At 52.0% G+C, this 20,626-nt stretch overlaps 6 protein-coding genes across 6 annotated transcripts; 3 read left to right on the plus strand and 3 right to left on the minus strand.

The window, feature by feature from the left end:
- Positions 1–150: 150 nt before the first annotated feature.
- On the minus strand, positions 151–1,249 carry ColSpa_04919 (NADP-dependent oxidoreductase RED1; the record flags this gene model as incomplete). Its single annotated transcript, XM_049271131.1, has 2 exons — positions 151–417; positions 479–1,249. The coding sequence occupies 2 exons, from the start codon at positions 1,247–1,249 to the stop codon at positions 151–153; spliced, it is 1,038 nt and encodes a 345-aa protein (XP_049127088.1).
- Positions 1,250–1,846: 597 nt separating this feature from the next.
- On the minus strand, positions 1,847–3,517 carry ColSpa_04920 (putative transporter; the record flags this gene model as incomplete). The annotated part of the gene is made up of 4 exons (XM_049271132.1): positions 1,847–2,775; positions 2,841–3,153; positions 3,251–3,304; positions 3,356–3,517. 4 exons carry the CDS (start codon positions 3,515–3,517, stop codon positions 1,847–1,849), a joined length of 1,458 nt encoding a protein of 485 aa, XP_049127089.1.
- A 770-nt stretch (positions 3,518–4,287) lies between these two features.
- On the minus strand, positions 4,288–6,093 carry ColSpa_04921 (transcriptional activator protein acu-15; the record flags this gene model as incomplete). Its single annotated transcript, XM_049271133.1, has 3 exons — positions 4,288–4,955; positions 5,013–5,358; positions 5,569–6,093. The coding sequence occupies 3 exons, from the start codon at positions 6,091–6,093 to the stop codon at positions 4,288–4,290; spliced, it is 1,539 nt and encodes a 512-aa protein (XP_049127090.1).
- Positions 6,094–7,002: 909 nt separating this feature from the next.
- Positions 7,003–10,395, plus strand: ColSpa_04922 (L-threonate dehydrogenase; the record flags this gene model as incomplete). Its single annotated transcript, XM_049271134.1, has 4 exons — positions 7,003–7,279; positions 7,337–7,821; positions 7,875–8,507; positions 8,560–10,395. 4 exons carry the CDS (start codon positions 7,003–7,005, stop codon positions 10,393–10,395), a joined length of 3,231 nt encoding a protein of 1,076 aa, XP_049127091.1.
- Positions 10,396–11,244: 849 nt separating this feature from the next.
- On the plus strand, positions 11,245–12,903 carry ColSpa_04923 (uncharacterized protein; the record flags this gene model as incomplete). The annotated part of the gene is made up of 1 exon (XM_049271135.1): positions 11,245–12,903. The coding sequence occupies one exon, from the start codon at positions 11,245–11,247 to the stop codon at positions 12,901–12,903; it is 1,659 nt and encodes a 552-aa protein (XP_049127092.1).
- Positions 12,904–13,557: 654 nt separating this feature from the next.
- Positions 13,558–13,875, plus strand: ColSpa_04924 (uncharacterized protein; the record flags this gene model as incomplete). Its single annotated transcript, XM_049271136.1, has 2 exons — positions 13,558–13,575; positions 13,705–13,875. The coding sequence occupies 2 exons, from the start codon at positions 13,558–13,560 to the stop codon at positions 13,873–13,875; spliced, it is 189 nt and encodes a 62-aa protein (XP_049127093.1).
- Between the last annotated feature and the right edge of the window lie 6,751 nt (positions 13,876–20,626).

Below are 20,626 nucleotides of genomic sequence, written 5' to 3' on the forward strand. Positions count from 1 at the left end.
GAATCGAACCGGTTGACTCAATCTCGAGAAATGATTATCGAAGCGATCATTTGGCGCTCAATTATGAAGCCACAGGGAGAAGAGAACTTTGTTTCTTCAAAAGCTTATACATTTAATGATGTGGCGGTGATATTTAGCGTATATCATCGTTTAAATCCTCAAGACTGCCTTTCCAAAGTTTTCTCCTGTCAACATCCCAACAAAGCCCTCTGCGGCATTTTCAATGCCCTCGGTAATGCTCAGCTTAGCCTTCAATTCTCCGCTCTGCAGCATCGGTATGACCTTGTTGTAGAACTCTTGCAGACTCTCGGGTGTAAAGTCGACGAGGTAGCCGGTCATGGTCAGCTGCTTGTCCGTGAACTGCACGAGGTTGCGCACGCCGCGCTGTTCTTCGACGGGAACGTTCTTCTCAGAGATCTGTGGTTTTGATTAGCGTTCAACGCCGATCCTGATTTCTTCCCGTACGAGATAGACTTACCGCGCCGCAATGAACGATCCTCCCGCCCATCTGCAAAGCATCCAACGCCGCCTCGAGGTGCTCACCGCCCACGTTCTCGTAGTAGAGGTTAATCCCGTCCGGAGCTAATCTCTTCAACGCATCGCCGGGCTTTTCCTTCTTGTAATTGAATCCAGCGTCGAAACCAAGCTCTTTCGTGATGTATTGCAGCTTCTCGTCGCTCCCAACTGACCCAATGACAGTCAACCCCTCCGCCTTGGCCATCTGCCCAGCCATTTGTCCCACCGCACCCGCGGCAGAACTCACAAACATCACCTCCCCCTTCCTCGGCTTGCCGATATCCAGCAAACCGCGGATCGCAGTGAGCCCAGGGAGGCCAAGCGCACCGAGAAAATGGGCGACATTGACCCCCTCCGGCCCATCAAGCTTAGTAGCTGGGACGCCTGCGGGAATGACGCCATACTCTGCCGTCGGCGCCGCAAACCAGACGTGAACGATGTCGTCGACGGCAAAATTAGGAGACGCAGACTTCAGCACCGTTCCGATCACGCTGGTGGGAACGGGGCCACCAAGAGGGTATGCCTCCAGCCAGGTCTTGATGGATGGGTCGCGCATGCCGCCGCGCTGGTAAGGGTCGAAGGAGGCATATATACCCTTGATCAAGAAGCTCCCATCGTCGAGGGGTGCGTCAAGGTCTATCGGCCTGTCTTCGACGACAACGTGGTCTCCCACTACGGGGAGCCTGGTCGGGATTCGCTTGAAGACGAAGGTTTTATTGGGCGTCAAACTCATGATTGCACTGTTCCGTTGAGTTTACCTAGCTTCTACCTCGTTTAAACCAAGTCATGGACCTTTGTAAGGACCTGACAAGGCATTTTATACTCAAGTCAGGGCGTTGATCTTACACAGCGTTTTTGCGAGCATCGTAACTAGTCTACACAAATTGGACCCTAGCGAGTGGTTATAGGTAGAGAAAAGACTTAGTGGGTGGTCAGATTCTTCCCAGAACGTGGGTTGTCGTCAGCTCGAACCCCAACCGATGCCGATTTAACAAGACGAGGCTAGACCGCTGACCTGTATCTGCATGAGCTGGGCTTACCAGCATGCCCTATCTCCCCACTTGAGCCTCCTGCCCAAGGCAGCAACATGCACTTGAACTCTGGACGCGGAACTGGGTTAGCGCAGCCAAGGATCAAGACTTGCGGGCAGGAAGCGTCCGCAACGATGCGGCTTATCGTCTCTGCATCGCTGCTGCAGCAGGAATTCCTTCAAGGCCAGGAAAAATTCATGCCTGGCGTCATTTATTACTAAACAGGCTCGTAAGCCCAGTCATATCAAAGCATTATGAACAGCTTCCGTAAATCATCCCCTAATCCCAACCCCTCAACTCTACTCCTGGTCGTCCTCGATAATCTCCCTCTCGGCCTTTGTCCCCTGCCAATCCACCCACTTGACGAAAATGGGCATCAACACGGCGATGATCATGCCAGCGCCCAGAAACGCAGCAGTGACTCCGAACCCCACGTGGTATGCCGGCGAGTCCTTGCTGGGCCAGATGCGGCTGCCGTACACGCTCGAGAAGTTGCCAAAGGCGTTGACCATGGCCAACACGATGGCGCGCTTCTCGGGAGGCAGGCTGATGACGCCGCTCGTCCACGACAGGACCAACGGCAGAGCGGACCAGATGCCCGCGGCGACGAAGCAGATCATGACGTAGCGCACGATGGGCGTCTGCACGGCGGCGCACACGACACTGCACGCGAAGCCCAGCGCCAGCGGCGCCGCAACGTGCCAGCGCCGCTCGACGTGGCGGTCGGAGCTCCAGGCGACGATGTTGAGACACACCGAGGCGACGGCGTAGATGGGGACGGTCATGTACTGCGCGGTGACGGTGTCGTAGCCCAGGGTGAGGGTGATTGTTGGGATGAAGTAGGAGATTGTGCCCGCGCCGACGTCGAGCATGAAGAGCAGGATGAAGGCGTACGTCCGCGGGTCCGAGACGGCGGCGACGAAGGCGTTCCAGTGCGACAGGCGCTTCTTGTTCTGGCCGCCCGAGGCGATGCCGTCCGCGATGATGCGGATGCTCGCGAGCTGCCGCTGGGCCGGGGTCAGCTGCTTCGCGGTGCTGGGGTAGTCTAGCAGGACGAAGAAGGCGATGAGGGCGGTGCCTACGGTCGCCACGCCTTCCACAATGAAGAGCCAGCGCCAGCCCGCAATGCCGTGCGCGTCGTGCAGGTTGGCGGTGATAGCACCGGCGAGCAGGCCACCAAAGGCACCTGAAAGGACGGCGGCGGTGTAAAAGATGGCGAAACGCTTGCCTGTAGACGGTCAGTCCTCGCGTTCCTCGGTGCGTGGGTGTGTGGGTGTGTGTGTGGCGACATACCCAGCTCAGTCCTAGTATACCAACAGCTCAGAAGATACAAAACGCCGGGAAAGAAGCCAGCCTCAATGCACCCAAGGACGAACCGGAACGCCAGCAGCGCACCGTAACTCTTGGAGATGGACATGAGGGCGCTCAGCGCGCCCCAGACGAGCATGATGCCCGGGAGGAAGATGGACGGCCGGCTGCGGCTGAGGATCATGTTCGACGGCACCTCGCAGATGAGGTACCCAAAGAAGAAGATCGAAAGCACCCATGCGTATCCATCGTCGGTGAGCGCGAGATCTTTCTGCATACCCGCGATCTTGGCGTTTCCCTATTGTTTGCGTCCAACATGTCAGTCGTCCGTGCTTTGGTGTTGGGAATTTCCATGCATCTATCCCCCTTATCGCCACTGGATGAGAAGGACTTACAATGTTGGTGCGGTCCACGTAGTTCAAGATGTACATGATCCAAAGCATGGGCATCTACATCGACGTTAGAGCCGTTGCTGCCAGCCAAAGCGTCGCGGCACATACCAGAAAGAGATCAATCTTCCTCACGAGCTGCTTCTCCTCTCGCGTGCCGGGGACGTAGTTCCTCAGCGCCTCAGCGAGCTCAGCATCCGCCTCGCTGACAACGGGCGCGTTCTTGTCTTCCTTCATCTCAAGGGACTGCTTCCGACCATTCTCGAAACTCATGGTCGTGGTCACTGTGCTATTTTTCGTCCGACGTTCGTCGCTTTGTCGTCTCCTTGACTCGTAGTGGCTGACCAGAAGGTTTTCCCGCTGTGGAAGCTCGTACGGCGCGGGATGTGGAGATCTAAGCGGAGCGCGACGCGCAAAATGCCCTTTGACTTCTGATGGGGAAAAGATGGGGTATTATTCTGAATGGCGGAGAGTCGGCCACGAGGATGATGGATGGAGTCTTCTTCTCGAGTAAACACGGTAGCAATAACAGGACGTCAGATATATAACGTCGAGCACGCGAGTCGTGCCTAGCGCCGTGTCTGCCAAGGGTATTACGGCTTGCCGTCCATTCCCCATGGGGTAGACTTTGGGGGAGGAGCCAAAGGCGGGCTAATGGGGGGCTTGAGGTGGGTTTTTCGAGACCCGCGTTGAGGAGCTATCCGGACCTGACGTGAGCGAATGGCCTCTCGCCTGGTTGGCATTAGACAACGAACTATTGTTGTCGACCCAAACGAGGCGTGATTGGGCTGCAAACGTCGCAAGACGATACGGATCCACGCGAAGAGGGTCGCTGAGACGGACTTCTCTCCGGGCCTCCAAGTGCCGGTGGAGAGGGCGGCCTTTGGTCCGAGGCATTCACTCCCGGGTTTTGTTCCGTCATTGCTTCCCCGCGATTAACCACGCGAGATGAGCATCACGTAAATTGCATATCAAACGTAAAAAAACAAGCCATGAGTAGACGTGACAGCAATTGTGATCTCATTGGTTTGAAAACGCTGTCGTCAGCCGGGCATCTGCGAGTTCAGCAAATCTAGCATGTTGAGCGGGTATTGCTCAGGGCCCATTCCATAATTGTTCATCATGTCTCCGCTGAACATCCATTGGTTCCAATCCTGACCCATCTCGCCCTCATTCCAGACCTGAGGAATCGGCTGGCCAGATTGAGCGGCTTGGCCGGGCTGGCCGCCGACGATGTACTGCCTCTCCTGAGGACCTCGTTCTTTGAACTTATCAAGCATGTTGCTGAGACCGCGCCCAATGTAGTGCGCCACGTGACGGGCACAACGATTCGTTTCCTCCAGTAGCTGAACGACACGCTCAATGAGGTTAACAACATCGTCGTAGCGTATGTCTAGCCGTGCAGGCTTCCACTGCGCGTGAACCTTCATGAGGAACATGGCAGCGTACGCAATGGTGGTCAGGAGGTACAAGGGTACCCCGATCACTGCCCTGCGCATATCGGTGTCTGTCAAGATTAGCTCCAAAGCGGCAGACGCGCTTGCGATGGCGAGGTTGATGAACTCCCGGCGTTCATCAGACATTGCGTATTGATCTGATGGATTCGAAGGGTTGAGCCCTCGGAGGCAGATGGAAAACAGTAAGAGACGGGCAAAGTGATAATGAAGAATGACGCCCTTGGCGGGGTACTTTGCTATGTGCTTGTCCGGCACTTGTCATAAGGTCAGCCAATTTCGCTTCGTATCGGGGTATAGGTCTGTGTTCTTACCTAACCGAGTTTCCCATTGGAGCTTCCATCGACCGAGGTCGGCATCGTACCTTTTCAGTGCTTCAAATTCATCTCTGGCAACTTGCCTCGATGTGTCCGGACCGAACGTGTGGAAAACCCGACTCAAAATGATAAAGACACCAACCTGACTGTGCAGACGGTGGTCCGCTTGCGTGATGCCCGGCAACATGAGGAAAGCTTCATGATGTGTAATGGTTGCATCCTCGTTTATGACTGGAGGTCTTCCATACGCGATGCTGAAGTGATGGTCGCACACGTAGAGCAGGTACCATAGCCTTGCTTTCTCGACATGCTGCGGTCCCTTGTTCAGAGCCTTGGCACAAAACTGGTGAAGGTTCAGCTCCGTAGCAATCCGTACAGCGAGACCAGAGACCTTCCAGCTGATGTCTGATAGCCAGAAGGCACCGATGCATAGTCCTCGGACGTCGTCAAGGCTATGGTATCGGTCAAACATAGTCTGGCTGGCTAGCTCCAGGAAGGTGGGGTAGCATATGTCAAAAGCACGACCATCGTCTTGCTCGTGTAGTGCAGTGACGGCAAGGATAGCAGCCGTGAGGAGGGGCGAAGACATGCGCGTAGCTGTGAGGTTGTCGTGAACCAGCGCGATGCCTCCCCATAGGTACGCGTTGAGCGTCCCGCGAAAGGTGGAGAAGAGCTGCTCCGCCTCCTGGACGCTAAACTTGCCCTGTGCGATGAAGTCGGGCTCTTGGGCCCGGCTTGATGGAAGGTGGACCCGGGCTCCCGGATCGCTTCGGATGTTGCGCAACTTCGTCACCTCGAAGAGACTTGCCATTGGTGCACTAACTATGGCCTGGTCTTCGCCATTGTCTTGTGCCGTTTGCTCCGGTGAGTTTTCTCTCGTCATTGCTGTGACGTCTGGAGGTCGAACGGGTGACGGGCCGGTGCCAGGACTGCTTTGTGATCCCGCCAGATTGACGGGGCTCTGGGACATGCCGGCCGGCTCATTGTGATAAGTCTGGACAGGAACGAGCTGTGGCAGATTCAAAGTTCGTCTAACCTCCATCATGGACGCCTGAAGCGTCTGAAGCTGCATTTCCATCTTGGTCTTCCACTCATTTTCACTGTCTAGTAAAGTTTGGAGGCTCTTGTTGACAACGCACTGCAGACCAAGGCGGGCACACCGAGCACATTGGTTCTGACCGGGCTCGATACCACACTTGATCTTACGGTTCTGACATTCTTGGCCTATCTCTGTTGTATCAGCGACTAGTCCTGTCTTGTAGGGCCGGAAAGCAAGGGGTTGAGGGTTCAGCCCGAGGAGGTGGCTACTCACAAGCTCGGATTTTCCTTGAGATCTTTGGTAGGTGGACGTGTTGGCCGGAGGTAGCCCCCGAGACCGAAGACGGGGTCTTGTCCGGACCGTCGACTCTTGCACGTTTCATGGTCCGAGGGATAGAAGTCCGGGTGAGTTTTCTGGGTCTTGCAAAGGGAAGGTGGACGGAGTGGACAAGATAGAAGGGCGGGAAGATGGCCGAGGGGAAAAAGAGGGAAAAGACGCGCCAGACGACGTGCATCTGCTATGTTTATAAGCGGGGCGGACTTCTCGCCGTGCGGGGTTGAACGTCGCCTCCACCTGCTCAGACACAAGCGTCCACGTCCAGCAGGGCAGCGCATCTCTCGTCTTAGCCGGCCGCGGCAGTCTAGCAGCGGTTTCTGTCTGGCCCCATGTGCAGATGGGGGGCGCCCGCCATTGATCGAGAAAGTCGCTGTGCCCCGCAATGTGTTTGTTTGTGTGTGTCCCACCCCGGATGTCATCTTCCACCAAAGGCTTGCACGAGACTCCCGTCCGTCGCGGCTGGTTTTCCGAGCCTTGGCCGATCTGGGGAATGCGGGTAGGGTATAAGTTGGCCGGGTCTCCGATACCTAGTCCCAGTTGGAGCCAAGCACTTGTGGTTTTCGGAGGAACAATCGCCGCCGAGTCAGGTCAAACCACCAACGATACCTCTAGATGGCTTCTACCGACGCGCAGCCGACACGCGTCGGCTTTATTGGCCTGGGTGCCATGGGCTTTGGCATGGCATGTAATCTTTTGAAGAAGCCATCGTATCAAGTCCAAGGCCATGATGTCTATACACCGAGCGCAGAGAAGTTTGTTGCGCAGGGCGGTTCGGTGGGCGAATCACCCAGGGAGGTGGCAAAAACCAGCGATATCCTAGTCTGTATGGCCGTGAATGCTCAGCAAATCGATGACATACTCTTCAATGATCAGACGGGTGCTGTGCAAAGTGAGTTTTCTCAGCCTTCACCGACCCCCAACCATGCCGCTAACCTCATTCCCGTAGCATTGCCGGAGAATGCTACCGTGCTGCTTTGCTCAACCGTTCCACCAACATACCATGAGGTGCTGTCAACCCGCATCGCGGCAGCGGGCCGGAAGGATGTTCTGGTCGTTGACAGTCCCGTCTCTGGTGGCACGAAGCGTGCAGCAGAGGGCACACTTAGCATTTTCGCCTCTGGTGCTCCAGAGGCATTGCAGCGCGCCGACCGAGTCTTGCGCGAAATGTCTGAAAAGCTCTACATCATTCCTGGTGGACCGGGGGCTGGTAGCAAAATCAAGATGGTCAACCAGCTCCTGGTCGGAACACACATTGCAGCTGCATCCGAAGCGATGGGTCTGGCTGCAAAGGCCGGCTTAAACACCCGTGAAGTGTACAACATAATCACAAACGCTGCGGGTAACTCGTGGGCTTTCGAAAATCGCGTGCCGCACATGTTGGATGGGGATTGGACGCCTCTATCGGCCCTCAGCATTTTTGTCAAAGACATGGTGAGCATTCCTCTCACGCCAAATGCACAATCACAGGCTGACGAGTTGCACAGGGCATTGTGGTATCCACGGCAAGAACTCTGCAATTCCCTGCGCCTCTCGCATCGGTGGCAGAGCAATTGTATATCTCGGGAGCTGCTCACGGCTATGGCGCTGAGGACGACTCCGGTCTCGTCCGGGTGTTCCTCCCCGGGCATCAGAACATCGTCAAAGAGCAGGCTGTTCAGCTGAACACGCAAGAGAAGCTGACCCCGAGCAGCACGCCCCTGGAGATCTCCAAGATTGGGATGGTAGGCCTGGGAGCGATGGGACAGGGCATGGCGGGCTCGCTCCTTCGCTCCGGGTTCGCCGTCCAGGGCTACGATGTGTACGAGCCGGCCATTGATAAGTTCGTGGCCAACGGAGGCAATGCCTCGAAGGCCAGCAGCCCCGCCGAGGCTGCCAAGGGTGCAGACATACTGGTTCTGATGGTACAGAATGCGGCGCAGGCTGATGATGTTCTCTTCGGTTCTGGCAAGGCGGCAGAGAGTTTGCCTGATGGCGCAATTGTCATACTGAGTTCGACGGTGCCGCCGTCGTTCGTGCGTGATCTGGAGAGCAAACTGACCAACCTCGGCAAGGGCATTAACCTTATTGATGCCCCTGTCAGCGGCGGCGTCGTCCGCGCTGCGAACGGGACGCTCACGGTATGCAATCCTCAATGCTGGGCAAGAAATGTGCGTTGCTAATGGTTGATAGATCATTTGCTCTGGCGACGACGCGGTACTCTCCAAGGTCAACAGCCCGTTGCTCGCCATGACGGGGACTTCGAGCAATCTGTGCCATGTGCAAGGAGGTGTTGGCGCCGCTTCTTCTGTCAAGCTAATCAACCAACTGCTGGCCGGTGTTCACATCGCCGCCGCTGCCGAAGCAATGGCGTTTGCCGCCCGCCTTGGGCTCGACACACGACGCGCATTCGAGATCCTTGGAAGTGCGGCGGCTTGGAGTTGGATGTTTGAGAACAGAGTGCCCCAGATGCTTGATGCCGACTGGACGCCACACTCTGCCCTTGCCATTTTCGTGAAGGACCTCGGCATCGTACTTGACGAGGCAAAGCGCTTGACCTACTTCGCTCCCATTTCATCTGCAGCCCACACCTTATACCTTTCTGGGGCCTCTCGCGGATGGACTAAAGAATCCGACGCAGGTGTTGTCAAGTTGTGGGAGCTAGCTGGGCTCTCTGTCTCAGGCAATGCTGGTCCAAAAGCTCAGGAAACTGAGGACCAAGCCTCCAAGAACTATCCTGTTGAAGCAGGCCAAGAGCAAGGCCTCCCGGCACAGAAGACGATCGACTGTCTGCCCAATGAATACTCGGGAGACGTCATTAGCTCGACGCGTAAGGTGGTTGACAATGGCGAAGTTCCAGTGCTCGTGGTTCTCGATGACGATCCAACGGGTACACAGACCTGCCACAACATCGATGTTCTGACTGTCTGGGATGCTGCAACACTGGAATACGAATTCAGTCTCAACCCAACGGGATTCTTCATTCTGACCAACTCCCGTGCCTTGCCTTCCGCTGAAGCAAAGCAGCTCATCCTCGAGATCTGCCAAAACGTCAAGCAAGCGGCTGAAAAATGCGACAAGGCATTCGAGATTGTCCTTCGCGGAGATTCGACTTTGCGGGGTCACCTTCCGGAAGAGCCTGAGGCAGCTGAGGAGGCACTCGGCAAGTTTGACGCGTGGGTGATTACCCCCTTCTTTTACCAGGGTGGTCGATACACCATCAACGACGTACACTATGTCAGGGAAGACGATGTGCTGGTTCCTGCGAGCCAAACACCGTTCGCCCAGGATGCCACGTTCGGATATAAGAACTCGAACCTGCGGAAATACGTGCTCGAGAAGTGCGGTTCACGCTTCAATGATTCATCTTTCTTATCGGTCACTCTGGACGATATTCGAGTTGGGGGCCCGGCAGGTGTCACCAAGAAGCTTCTCTCGGTAGCGCCCGGCTCCAACATGGTTGTCATCGTCAACGCTGCTGCAGAGTCCGACATGCACGTCTTTGTGGCGGGCCTGCTTGAGGCTGAAAAGGAGGGAAGACGGTACCTATACCGCACAGGTGCTGCCTTTGTCTCTTCTCGCCTGGGAATCACAGGGATCCCGCCTTTGACGATGACAGATCTTGGGGTATCGGCGAAGGAGGGGGCCAAGCAACCAGGCGGATTGATTGTCGCTGGCTCGTATGTCCCGAAGACGACAGCGCAACTGAAGGTGCTCCGAGAGAGGCGAGGTAGCAAACTAACAGTCATCGAGCTTGACGTTGCTGGACTGATTGAGTCTGCCGAGGCGGCCGAGAACGTCGTCGCGACAGCGGCGGCTGAAGCAGCATCGAAGCTGGCGGCGGGTGAAGACGTTCTTGTCATGACGTCGCGGAAGCTGATCAAGGGAGACGACGCGCTCAGTTCGCTTCAGATCGGATCCAAGGTAGCGCGCGCCCTGGTTCAGTTGGTAGAGAAGATTGACGTTCGACCGCGGTATTTGATTGCCAAGGGCGGCATCACTTCATCAGATGCGGCGACGAAGGGTTGAAGATGAGACGAGCGCGCATCCTAGGCCAAGCTGCTCCTGGTGTCCCGCTGTGGAGGTGCGATGAGGAGACGAGTCGGCATCGTGGAGTGCCGTACGTCGTGTTCCCCGGCAACGTTGGCAGCGACAGCACACTCGCCGATGTTGTTGAGTCGTGGTCGATTGAGAAAGTTGCATAGTGGTTTTCCTGCATGACAACGATGCAAGCGTAGCATTTTGGGGGGTTTTATGGAGCAACTAGATGTTGTAATACCTAGCAGACAGATTTAATGTTGACGATAATGAACACGATGAGCCAGGGTCATGGTGAGTTGTTGAGGCTTCGGCGACGTAATCGGGGATAACACAATGTCACCATCACAGTTACAGAGTTAGGTAGGTACGTACCTAGACAGTGATTGCTCTGGTGAAGTGCCCATCGACAAGGAAAGTGCGAAGACTGTATCGTCCAACTTTGGACTAGGTGGGTGGGCCCTCACCAGACGTCTCCACCAATTACATGCGGGAGCTAGGAAAGCTGAGGTCTCTCACTCCAGGCTTCCATTGCCTCGAATCTGAAGGCATCCCCAAAAAATTACTGCCAGCAGCTTCTTGCTGGGATGAGATGGCTTGATATCATTATTCGTCGTTAGCAGTAGTATTCACAATACAGTTACAAACTTGGCAACGCTTCTCTTTTTCCATTGTATGACCCTCTTCCCCACGCCATGACTCATCTGCCCCGATTTTCCCGCGCTCATCCCCTTGGCTCGACGACACATTACCTGGCATTGCCGTCAAGCTGAACATCACCCACCACTTCGAGGACGAGAGACAACATAACGCCTCTGAAAAAACGCTGTGTGCTTACCCATGGACAAGAACCAGAATGAGGGTTGCAAAACCTTGCCTTCATCTGAGGAGGCCACGGAGCCCCAAGATCTTATTGAGACAGCCAAGGATCTTATAAAGCGGAGCGGGAAGCTGTGCGATGAGCTTGGACACTTGCGTCATGCCGTCGAGGCGCAGGCTATGAAAGTGAACAATCACTGGCACGCCTATATCCCCGGTTTCAGTACCTTCTGGCAAACCAACATGAACCAGCATCACCGTGCCCAGTCTCTATTGCAGCGATGCCAGGAGCCAACCGAACCTGGCTCAGAAGCAGAGGGCTCCTTGTTCCGAGACTTCAGGCTTCTAGAAGGAGAGCTGTCGTCTCACGAGAACCACTGGTTAGCGATCGAGAAGTGCCGATCAGTCACTTGGTTCCGGTTCGCTGTGCCTTACTCGAAGCAAGGCGCCCAGAGCTCGGTCTTCGTCAGCGCCATTGTCGAAAACGGGCATGAGTGGATGAGAGTCCTTAGCACGACCGAGCGAGCTCTTTTAGTACAGATGGCCGAGGCAGATTTCCCCTGGGATGACCCCGACGACGAGGACGGCGACCCAGAACTGGCGGAGGTCCTCGACGATGACGAAACTCAGATCGAGGTCTTGAGGTGTTCGAAGCAGCTTTTGGCGGCAGCTCACGAGATCCATGGCGGATACCGTCACCGGATACGCATCGTTCTTCCTAACATTTATCGCGGCAGGGTCCCCGCTATAGACAGGTTCTTGAAAGGCATTGAAAGTCTGGGTGACGAGGCGATCTCGCTGGGCTTGGAATGTGCCGATGAGAGCCAGGCTCCGCCTCCACCCCTCGAGACCGCCATTTCTAACCTGCTTAGCCTTGGAAACGACGCAAACACGCCACCATTAACTTCTGTTCTCAACATCGACACCTCCATCTTTGTTGCTTTGACCACGGACATATCTCACAACCACAGCTCGCAAAGAAAATGGCGCCCCAAGATTCTGGAAGACGTGGCGGATGAGGCAGAGCACGGACCTAGACTACCCAAGTCCCTGTATCCCGTTCTCCGTGGCCACACGCTCGTCTGTACCCGGGAGGCTGCAGAGACATGTCTTCGAATGGTGTACGACGCTTCTACAGAATCGGAGGTCGCCAGGGTAGAAATCCTCTTGGGACAGGAGTCTCTCAGGGGGAAACAAGACGACAAAGCGACCTTCCTCCAACGAGTTCTAAGACAGGACGGGTGGCCACCGGAGGAAAAGAATGACGAGTCAACTGAGAGACGGCGCCAAGGCCTACTTGCCGAGTTGCAGAAGCTCTCTTGCCACAAAATACCGGACGATTTGCAGCTGCCGATTCGCATCGTGGAGGATTTCCGCAGGGAGCACGTTGAAGAAGAGGTACACAAGGGAACACTGCCAAAGGTGGTCCTGGCGGTGGAGCCAACCCTCAACGAGACGAATTGCTCATCATTCTTGTTCGGCTGGAAGACGGGCCACACGACCATCACCTGTAACCGTCACGCCGTAAGACGATTGGGGAATCTCGTCAAGAAGTTGCGATGGTCTCGGAACGCTGAAACGGCCCCAATCATTGCCCTCGACTGGGCGCGTGGTTTAGCCAAAATCCCGTTCCCTGGAGAGGTATTGGTAGATGGCCCGCTGAAGTCGGAATCGCAATAACATATTGACGAGCCCCTGTCCCGAATTATGTTAATGCTTGCGGCTATATAAGCCATGCCAGTTGTCTCTACGGCGTGAGAAGCTTATTTTGAACACGGAATCACTGCCGGTTGAAAAAGGTTCTGAGGAAACAGACGACATGTTAGCAGTCAATAACCGATGCATTGCTTCTACGCTGGGTGGTGTAGGTGAAGGGTGCGGTTAATCCCGCAACTCATGCTTGAAGGATTCTGTCTCGAGCCGTATTCGTCAGCACAACACCTTCTGATGCAATCCGAATTTGTCAGCCACCTTGGAATTCCAAAGACTACATAACATAGAGAAGTAACATCATCTAGGCTCATGACATTGATACAAAGCATCAAGTCAATAGATACGTATCGCTAAGAAACATGGCTTCGATCCCCAACACTCCTGCCGAAGTTCGGGCCTGGCTTCAACAAGTTAGCTTGAATTCCTTTTAAATCCCTTGACTTCATGCTTACACATCAACCTAGTCCCACGACGTCCACGATTCCCTTCAAGTCACGGGTTTCCACAAAATCTACTCACAGAACGCCCAACTGAAGTTCGCAAACTTTCCTGTCGCAGAGGGGCTCGATGCTATTAAGCATTCGCTCGTCCCTACGTTTGATCAACTCGCTCTCATGAAACATGTCACTCGCCAGGCAGGTAAGTATCCCTACAAGCCTCACGGCACTGAGCCTTAAGCAATTCTGAATGGTACATAACCCTAATAGAGACTTAGACAAAGTTGGTGACAGGATTTGGCTTGCTGTGGACATAACATATCGGGTGAAGAACGACCCTGAGAATGAGGACATCAACATCCCTGCCTCGGGTCTTGTCACCCTGGTTACGGAGGGAGAGGATGCCGGAAAGATCAAGCGGTTCGAGGTTTTTATAGACCATACTCCGATTCGACAGAAGATAGAAGCTGTGAACAGCCAACGGTCAGTTCTCCAGGAATGAAGTGATTAGATCAGGAAGCAGATATTAGACTAATCCAAAATATGGTCTCCCCTATCTTGGTCGCACAATTGAACTAAAGTTCTTGCCGACGATAAAGATGAAGGCTAGCCGGATCAGCTTACCGAAACAGTGTTGGGTTCTATTTCATTGCCACGTATCTTGCCAAGCCTCAATTGGGAAACACCTGCATTTGTCATCATATAACAACATCAGAGAAACTTTTTCGTAGGCTAGTGCAGGGCTTTTGAGGTAACTGGTTTGTTCAAAATAGCCATCTGGTGCCAGCGCCCACCTTGTGAAGTGTAGGTATTGGCGCGTCAGTCCTATTATGCATAAATGAACGATGATAAGCTGTATCAGCGCCAACACTGAGCAAGTGAGGCTTCCAAAGCATTGGATTTCAAATCCCTGTCTTAACGGCCACCAATCAGGTTCATGCTCCTGAGAAAAGAACGCAAAATCTAAAATGCTGGCACACTACGTTCGAATGCAACAAAAGGTGCGTCTGACAGCTGTACAGAACCTGCAGTGTCACGCACCAAACCATAAACAAGGCGAGCAGCCAACTTACGCAGCCCCTTTCCACTTGTTTTCTCGTTTTCTCAATGGGCTAAAGCTGCCATACTTAGAGTGTTTATCGCTGAGCACTGCAGCTTGGGCAGGGAAGGATCTGCATGTCTGGTGACCATAATCGGAAAAAAGCGCGAGAGTAAGATTGGGCATCGACCCTCGCATCTTTTGCCCAAAGTTGCTTGCCAGCTCAATGGCTAAGCGGGTTTCGCAAGGGTCATCGAAAAAAGTTCGTTTTCTCAAGTGATGTGACTCACCTGTTGAAGGAAACAATGCGCATGTTGGTGACAGATTTTCATGTCCTGTAGACAACTGTAGACTGTCAAGTGTGGTATGCTTTATATCGCTTGCAGTCTGATATCAAGCACTGCTGTCAAAATGATGTAGCCACAGAAGCATGTTAAACATCACATCTGAGTAAGCACTGTCTCAGAATCCGCCTTCCCAACATGCACGCGGAGGTCCCCACACATGTGAGGCATTTGTCTCGATGAAAACCTTGGCAAAACCTTTATAGTCCTAAGAAATGTTCGATAACAAAAGGCGAGGGAAAGTCTCGAAAATTGTAGTGGCCCGCCAAATGATAATGGTGAATTTTGCTTTTTTAAATTGAGAAAACCGAACGCTTTTGAGCTTTACATGGCAAAAGTTGCTCGAAATGACTTTTTTACGGATGTTATATACGCGACCCGATGGCAGAGGCTCGCAGGATTCACAATTGTGTAAACATGCCATAAAAAACCCCCACAACTGACAGGCCGGTGGGAAGAACTTGGATCAGTAAAAGCCTTCTTATTACTCCACCACCAATAGCCGTGGCTACTTTCTTTTGCCTCTCTGCTTACTGTTTAGGCAAAATCATCACCAGGTCCACAATCCATGAACCTGAGATGCAGGGAGAATTGAAGCTCTCCCTTTGCGTCTCGCTCAGCCCAATTGCAAAGAGCAGTCGCTCCGTAATACCGAAAGTCATCCAGAGAAGTATAGATGGGTTATACTGGGATCAGACCTGCTGTCTTAGCGACCTATTGACATAAGGCATTCCGGCCTTGGAGGTGCCTGAACCAGAAGAAATGGTTCTGATTATCTGCATGAATGCAGATTCTTTGTTCTTAATTTCTTCCTTTTGAAAGCGGGCGATTTTTCGGTAGCCTTGGGACGCTTCTGCGGAGTGCTTAGGGCTAGTTGCGAAGAAAGAAAATGTTATATCCTCTATGTGCTGATCAAACCTAACGTAGGGACTTCTCAGATATCTCGGCTCCGCGCAGACAAATGCAGCTCAGTGTTACGGTCAGATATCAGACAGTGGTGTTTCTGCCTACAGGTGACTGAATTCGATACTCAACGACAGTAGGATAGAGTTTGTTGGCAATCTGCTGGTCTGTAAGTGCACGGTGATCAGTCGCGGACTCGTAGGCGCAGGTAGCTCATTCTAGCTTCACAACAGAAGGATAACCCAAGAGTCACTTATGAAAGAGTGACTCACAAAGTTGATTGCCGAAGATCTATGGGAGTCTTCTATCTGTTTGTAGTGAATGTCCTCATATCCTCCTAGTCATGATGTTGGGTCCAATCTTCTAGGATTCGATCTTTGGTTAAGGGCCGCTTATCGGTTGTCCGTCCCGTCGTCACATTAACGTGCCCCTCCTTAGTTCTTTCGTTCCGAGAGGGGTCTGAAGTGTTCCCGTGTATCCTGCATATATCCTGTCTTGTAGCCGCCAGATGCCCGTGGGGCGACTCTGGTTATGTTATGCTTGTCGGGCCGTAACGCTCAGTACCTATGTAGGCCGGCGGCTTAGTGAAGAGATTTTGGGGAATGAATGCCATTTCTTTTGTCGCGCACCTCCCTTAAAAACACGAAGCTTCTCTTGGTAAGAAAGTAACAAAAAGTTCTCGACGTTACCAAAGATCTCGAGGTCTAGTAATGTGTCTTTCAAGTGGCATTGACCTTAGTTGTGATTTCACACATACATACATACTTATACCTCTTCTCTGACCTTGTTAGGAACGAGGCTTGATCCTCATCGTTTCAGCAAAACAACTGAGGATAATGTATTAAAAGATATTTCGAGTTTTCGAAAAGGTAAGGCAACAATAAAGACCCAAGCCACCTCAAAAGCAAGCAAAAACAAGGCCAGTCGGCTTTCTTGTACCGGGATTATGACTTTTTACTTATCTGATTGGGTCTTGGAAGTGACTCGGTGAGCCGACGTGGCATTCGTCATTTCTCACTTTACCCCATGCTCTCAATACACATGGCTACTAGGTACTAGCTTACAACTACATCCATGTAATTGCAATGCATAAAACCATTTAGGCCGGTGGAATGGGCAAATCTAGGGGCTTTAAACAACAAGATATGCGCAATCCTGTTTGGCATTATTCTCTCTACAGTTGACAGAAAGCGATTTGCAGTTTTCAAATAAGACTAAATACTAGGTCACAATCCGTCCCTCAATCCACTCATCCCTAGCGGGTTCATTACTCTGATAAGTTTGACCAATATTTTCAGGCGGCGTCTTACCGAGTAATTGCTACTTGAAGGACTTTCAAGTTGCGTCGATTAAACGAGCGTAACAAGCTATCAAAGGGAAAAAGAGGTAACAGAGGGAGTAAACATTGAAAGACTGCTGCATGTGATGACGTTTACCCCATGCATGCTCCCGCATTGCCCACCACCCACCCCGGTCCTCCCCGCTGCAGAATTGACCGGTTTCTGCGCATTGGAACACTTGCGGGGCCAATGACTATCTGTTCATACCCGTAAGTCCAATGCCCCTCGCTCTCCGTCACTCAAAGCCTGCTTGTGGACCCGCAATTAGAAATCCGGTAGCCTGTGAAGTGTCAATGTGTCATTAGTAGCAGCCACTCTCACTATGGTCGCTTGTCAGCACACGGTGCACCCTGTGGTCCTACAATGGAACACCGTTTCTGGCAATGCGTATACCTACAGTGCCATGTCAAAAGTCTGAAAACCCCCGCATCGGAAGTGCACCACCCGCATCTTCATCCTATCGGTTTTCAGACTTTTGACATGGCACTGTATTTCACGAACCAGGATTTAAAGTAAACTTGGACCCCAAGTTTAATCGTATTTCTTATTATTCTAGAACATTCTCCTAGCATGATCTCGTTTTATTGTTCAAGTTCCAAGCAGCAAATCAATTCTAATGGTAGAACTGTAACCAAGCCTCTCTCCCGCTCCCCTCCAGTCATCCCCGAACTGATCTTGTCTTGCTCGTACTCCTAAAGGGACCGCTTTCCGGTCGGTCTCTTAGTCTTCGTCAAAGGGCAATACGCGCATCTAGGATTCAAACAACATGGACATGGGTCTGTGTTAATGGCGATACCTGATTGTCCGCATTGGCACTAAGTGACGCTTGAGTGAGTCTCTGAGTGGTTGATACAACAGAGGTTGAGACTTACACATGACCAGAGGACTATTGGTGCCTTTGAAACTAGTTGATAGGAAGACTCTAGTTTGGCTAGCTCGGGTAGAACAAAGACATCGCTGGCAACAAGAGGCTCGGAATCAGGAGCATGCGAGCTCATGGGCATAGCTACGTCGTCCTGCCCAGCGTTCCTAATGCCCGGTGCTTCAAAATGTAAGACAGGTGTTTCTTGCGCAAGTAAAGATGGGTCACGAGAGTGTGAACCAGCAGGAATATGGGTGCGTGTGTCGATTCCGTTTGGTCTTGGTTGATAGTAAGGAGGCTGAGCTGTCGAGGGCATTATGTAGCCATACGCCGTGAGAATTAGCGACTTGATGATAATAGCTGACGATCCCTTGTCTAGACTAACAAACAAGGAGTGTTCTTTTTAAAAGCTTTTTGTAAGAGTTTGGCGCCTTGCGGTCGTGAAGTTCAAGCAATCGCAATCGGGTGTCGAGAGGGAAGAATGAAACATCAATGAGAATAACGATACTCTCGTTGTTGCGCGTGTGGCGCAAGGCGCATGTGACCTTTTATGTGTCGCACAATAAGATGGTGGGGGGCAGCTTGCAAATCCCTATCGCTTTTGGCTGCTTACAGAGCCACGTCTTGAAAGGCTGAGTGCGGCAGGCAAGTCGGAGACATGGCTGCAGTGCACAACCTAACCAACCATTGAACCCCGTTCTACACCACCAGCCATGGCTAAAAGACGAGTTACACGAGTGTGTTTTTGCATACAACAGTAATTGGTTACAGCACTGCAATGTCTAGTGGCATCAACTTTTAAAGTCGAGATATTGTAACTACAGTAATCCACATCTCAGCTCTGGCCGACGTCTTCTTGTCAGGGCAACCATATCAATTCTCGTTATGTACGACTCTTTCCCGTGCATGACGAGGTCCTGGCCTGGAAGGCAACTCAAAGCTTGATACCCTGATCTCCTCTCTCATTTTTAGTTTGGTGAGGAGCAACCATAACATCTGAAAGGGGATTTTATGCAGCAGCCGCTTCACTGCAATGAATCTCAACAATGGCTTAAGTAACCATGTCAGAAATCCGAGGATGAGGGCAAGTATTAGGAAAGAGGCCAAAGATGGCTTAAATCCAATTCCTGACTGCATCATACTTCCAGAAAGGGCTAAAGGAGACACGAAATGAAGCTTAAAAAGAAAAACTTGAGTTAGCGGACTATTGAAAACTGTTCAACGAGTGTGACATGGATGTGGACACCAATGCTGATTCTTTGGGACTCCAGGACGTGTCACATAGAGTGTGAATTTTGTTTGACGTACTATTGTTACATTCCAGTATTGTAATCCAATTGCTCGACCACCATCGACAGCTACGTGCAGGGCGATCTAGAAATTCTTGCCTGTCAGTTGGTAATGCGGACCGGCATTGTTGTAGCGTGTAATCGCCAGTGTCGATTGAGACGTACCTGTGATTTGAAGTTCTCTACCTCCGTTTTCAAGTCGTTAAAATCGTCAAGGAACCCTTCAAAATCGTCTATCATTCGAGAAATCAGATGTAAAGTGTTGCCTGTTCGGTTGGGTGTATTGCTATCCGACGGCACACTTATTGATCTTGCATCCCTTGAGTGAAACCTGCGGCAACATTTTATCGTCTTCGAGAGGGCAGCTATAAGCTTTGTCAAGAGATTACTAGTCTGTCTGACCCAGGCTTCGTCATTTTGAACTGCTTCTGAGTGGTCATCGACGTTGCCCAGAGTTGTTGTCCCTCGTAGTAGCGGGATGTGGGTATCCACGAGCTGTAAGTAACGGCGAGTTAGCAGGAGTTTGTGCTGATAGCATGCCGACAATAGATTGGGAACCCGCCGAAGCTCACATCAAGGATAAAAAAAGACAGTCATTTTTGTAAATCGTGGCCATAAACATGGCAATAGTCACGCCAAATACGTAAGACAATGGAGACTTACATACTGATGGACACTCTCGTTCATAAAGTGAAGGATGTTGGCCCATTCTTCTTTGTATTTCTGTATTCTGAACTTCAGAATGAGCAAGAAGTACTCTCGTGGATCTTTGGGAAATGTGTGGTCAGCGGTGAGCTTGCCTATGCTAAGCGGGTCCAAGTCGCAGTCAGAGTCATCAGATGGATCTCCCTTAACGTAGTGTAGTAGCATATCCTCATTGTTGCCATCATTTTCGTCATCTTCATAATAGTAAGTATCATTAAGACACCAGGCTGTCCAGAAGTCCACATTCCATCCGGTTATAACCATTGAGGTATGACATTCATGGAGAACATCAACTGTCGCATCGTTCTCCAGTCGAGTGTGGGACCTTGAGAGGAAAGAGAGGTCAAGAGATTTTCGGATTGGCTTGCCTTTAGAAGACATCCGATTGTCTCCCTTAGCAGTCGCGCTTCGTTTTAGCACAAAGAAAGGAATGTGGGATTCGAACGTGAAGGTTATTCCGCCAAGCTGTTAATGGTCATCAGTTATGGACGATTGTCAAATGCTTTGCACTTTGAGTAAGAGTTGACCTACACCGAACTCAATAGACAGAGAAGTTTCCGCTTTGAGATGCTTATAAATCATATCTCTGATCATAGGACTCTGTTGCTGTGAAGAGCTCAAAGCTAACACTCCCAAGGTTGACGGATACGGATTGGGCAAATATCTAGATGCTATTAGCCATCACTAAGAAAGTTTTCTCATACAGACAACGGTAACTCACAGGCGTCTGATATCGGCATCAGAAAATTCTGGGTCTGACAAACGCTATTT

This window comes from Colletotrichum spaethianum (genome assembly GCF_022836535.1).
Source record: "Colletotrichum spaethianum MAFF 239500 DNA, contig10, whole genome shotgun sequence".
Lineage (NCBI taxonomy): Eukaryota > Fungi > Ascomycota > Sordariomycetes > Glomerellales > Glomerellaceae > Colletotrichum > Colletotrichum spaethianum.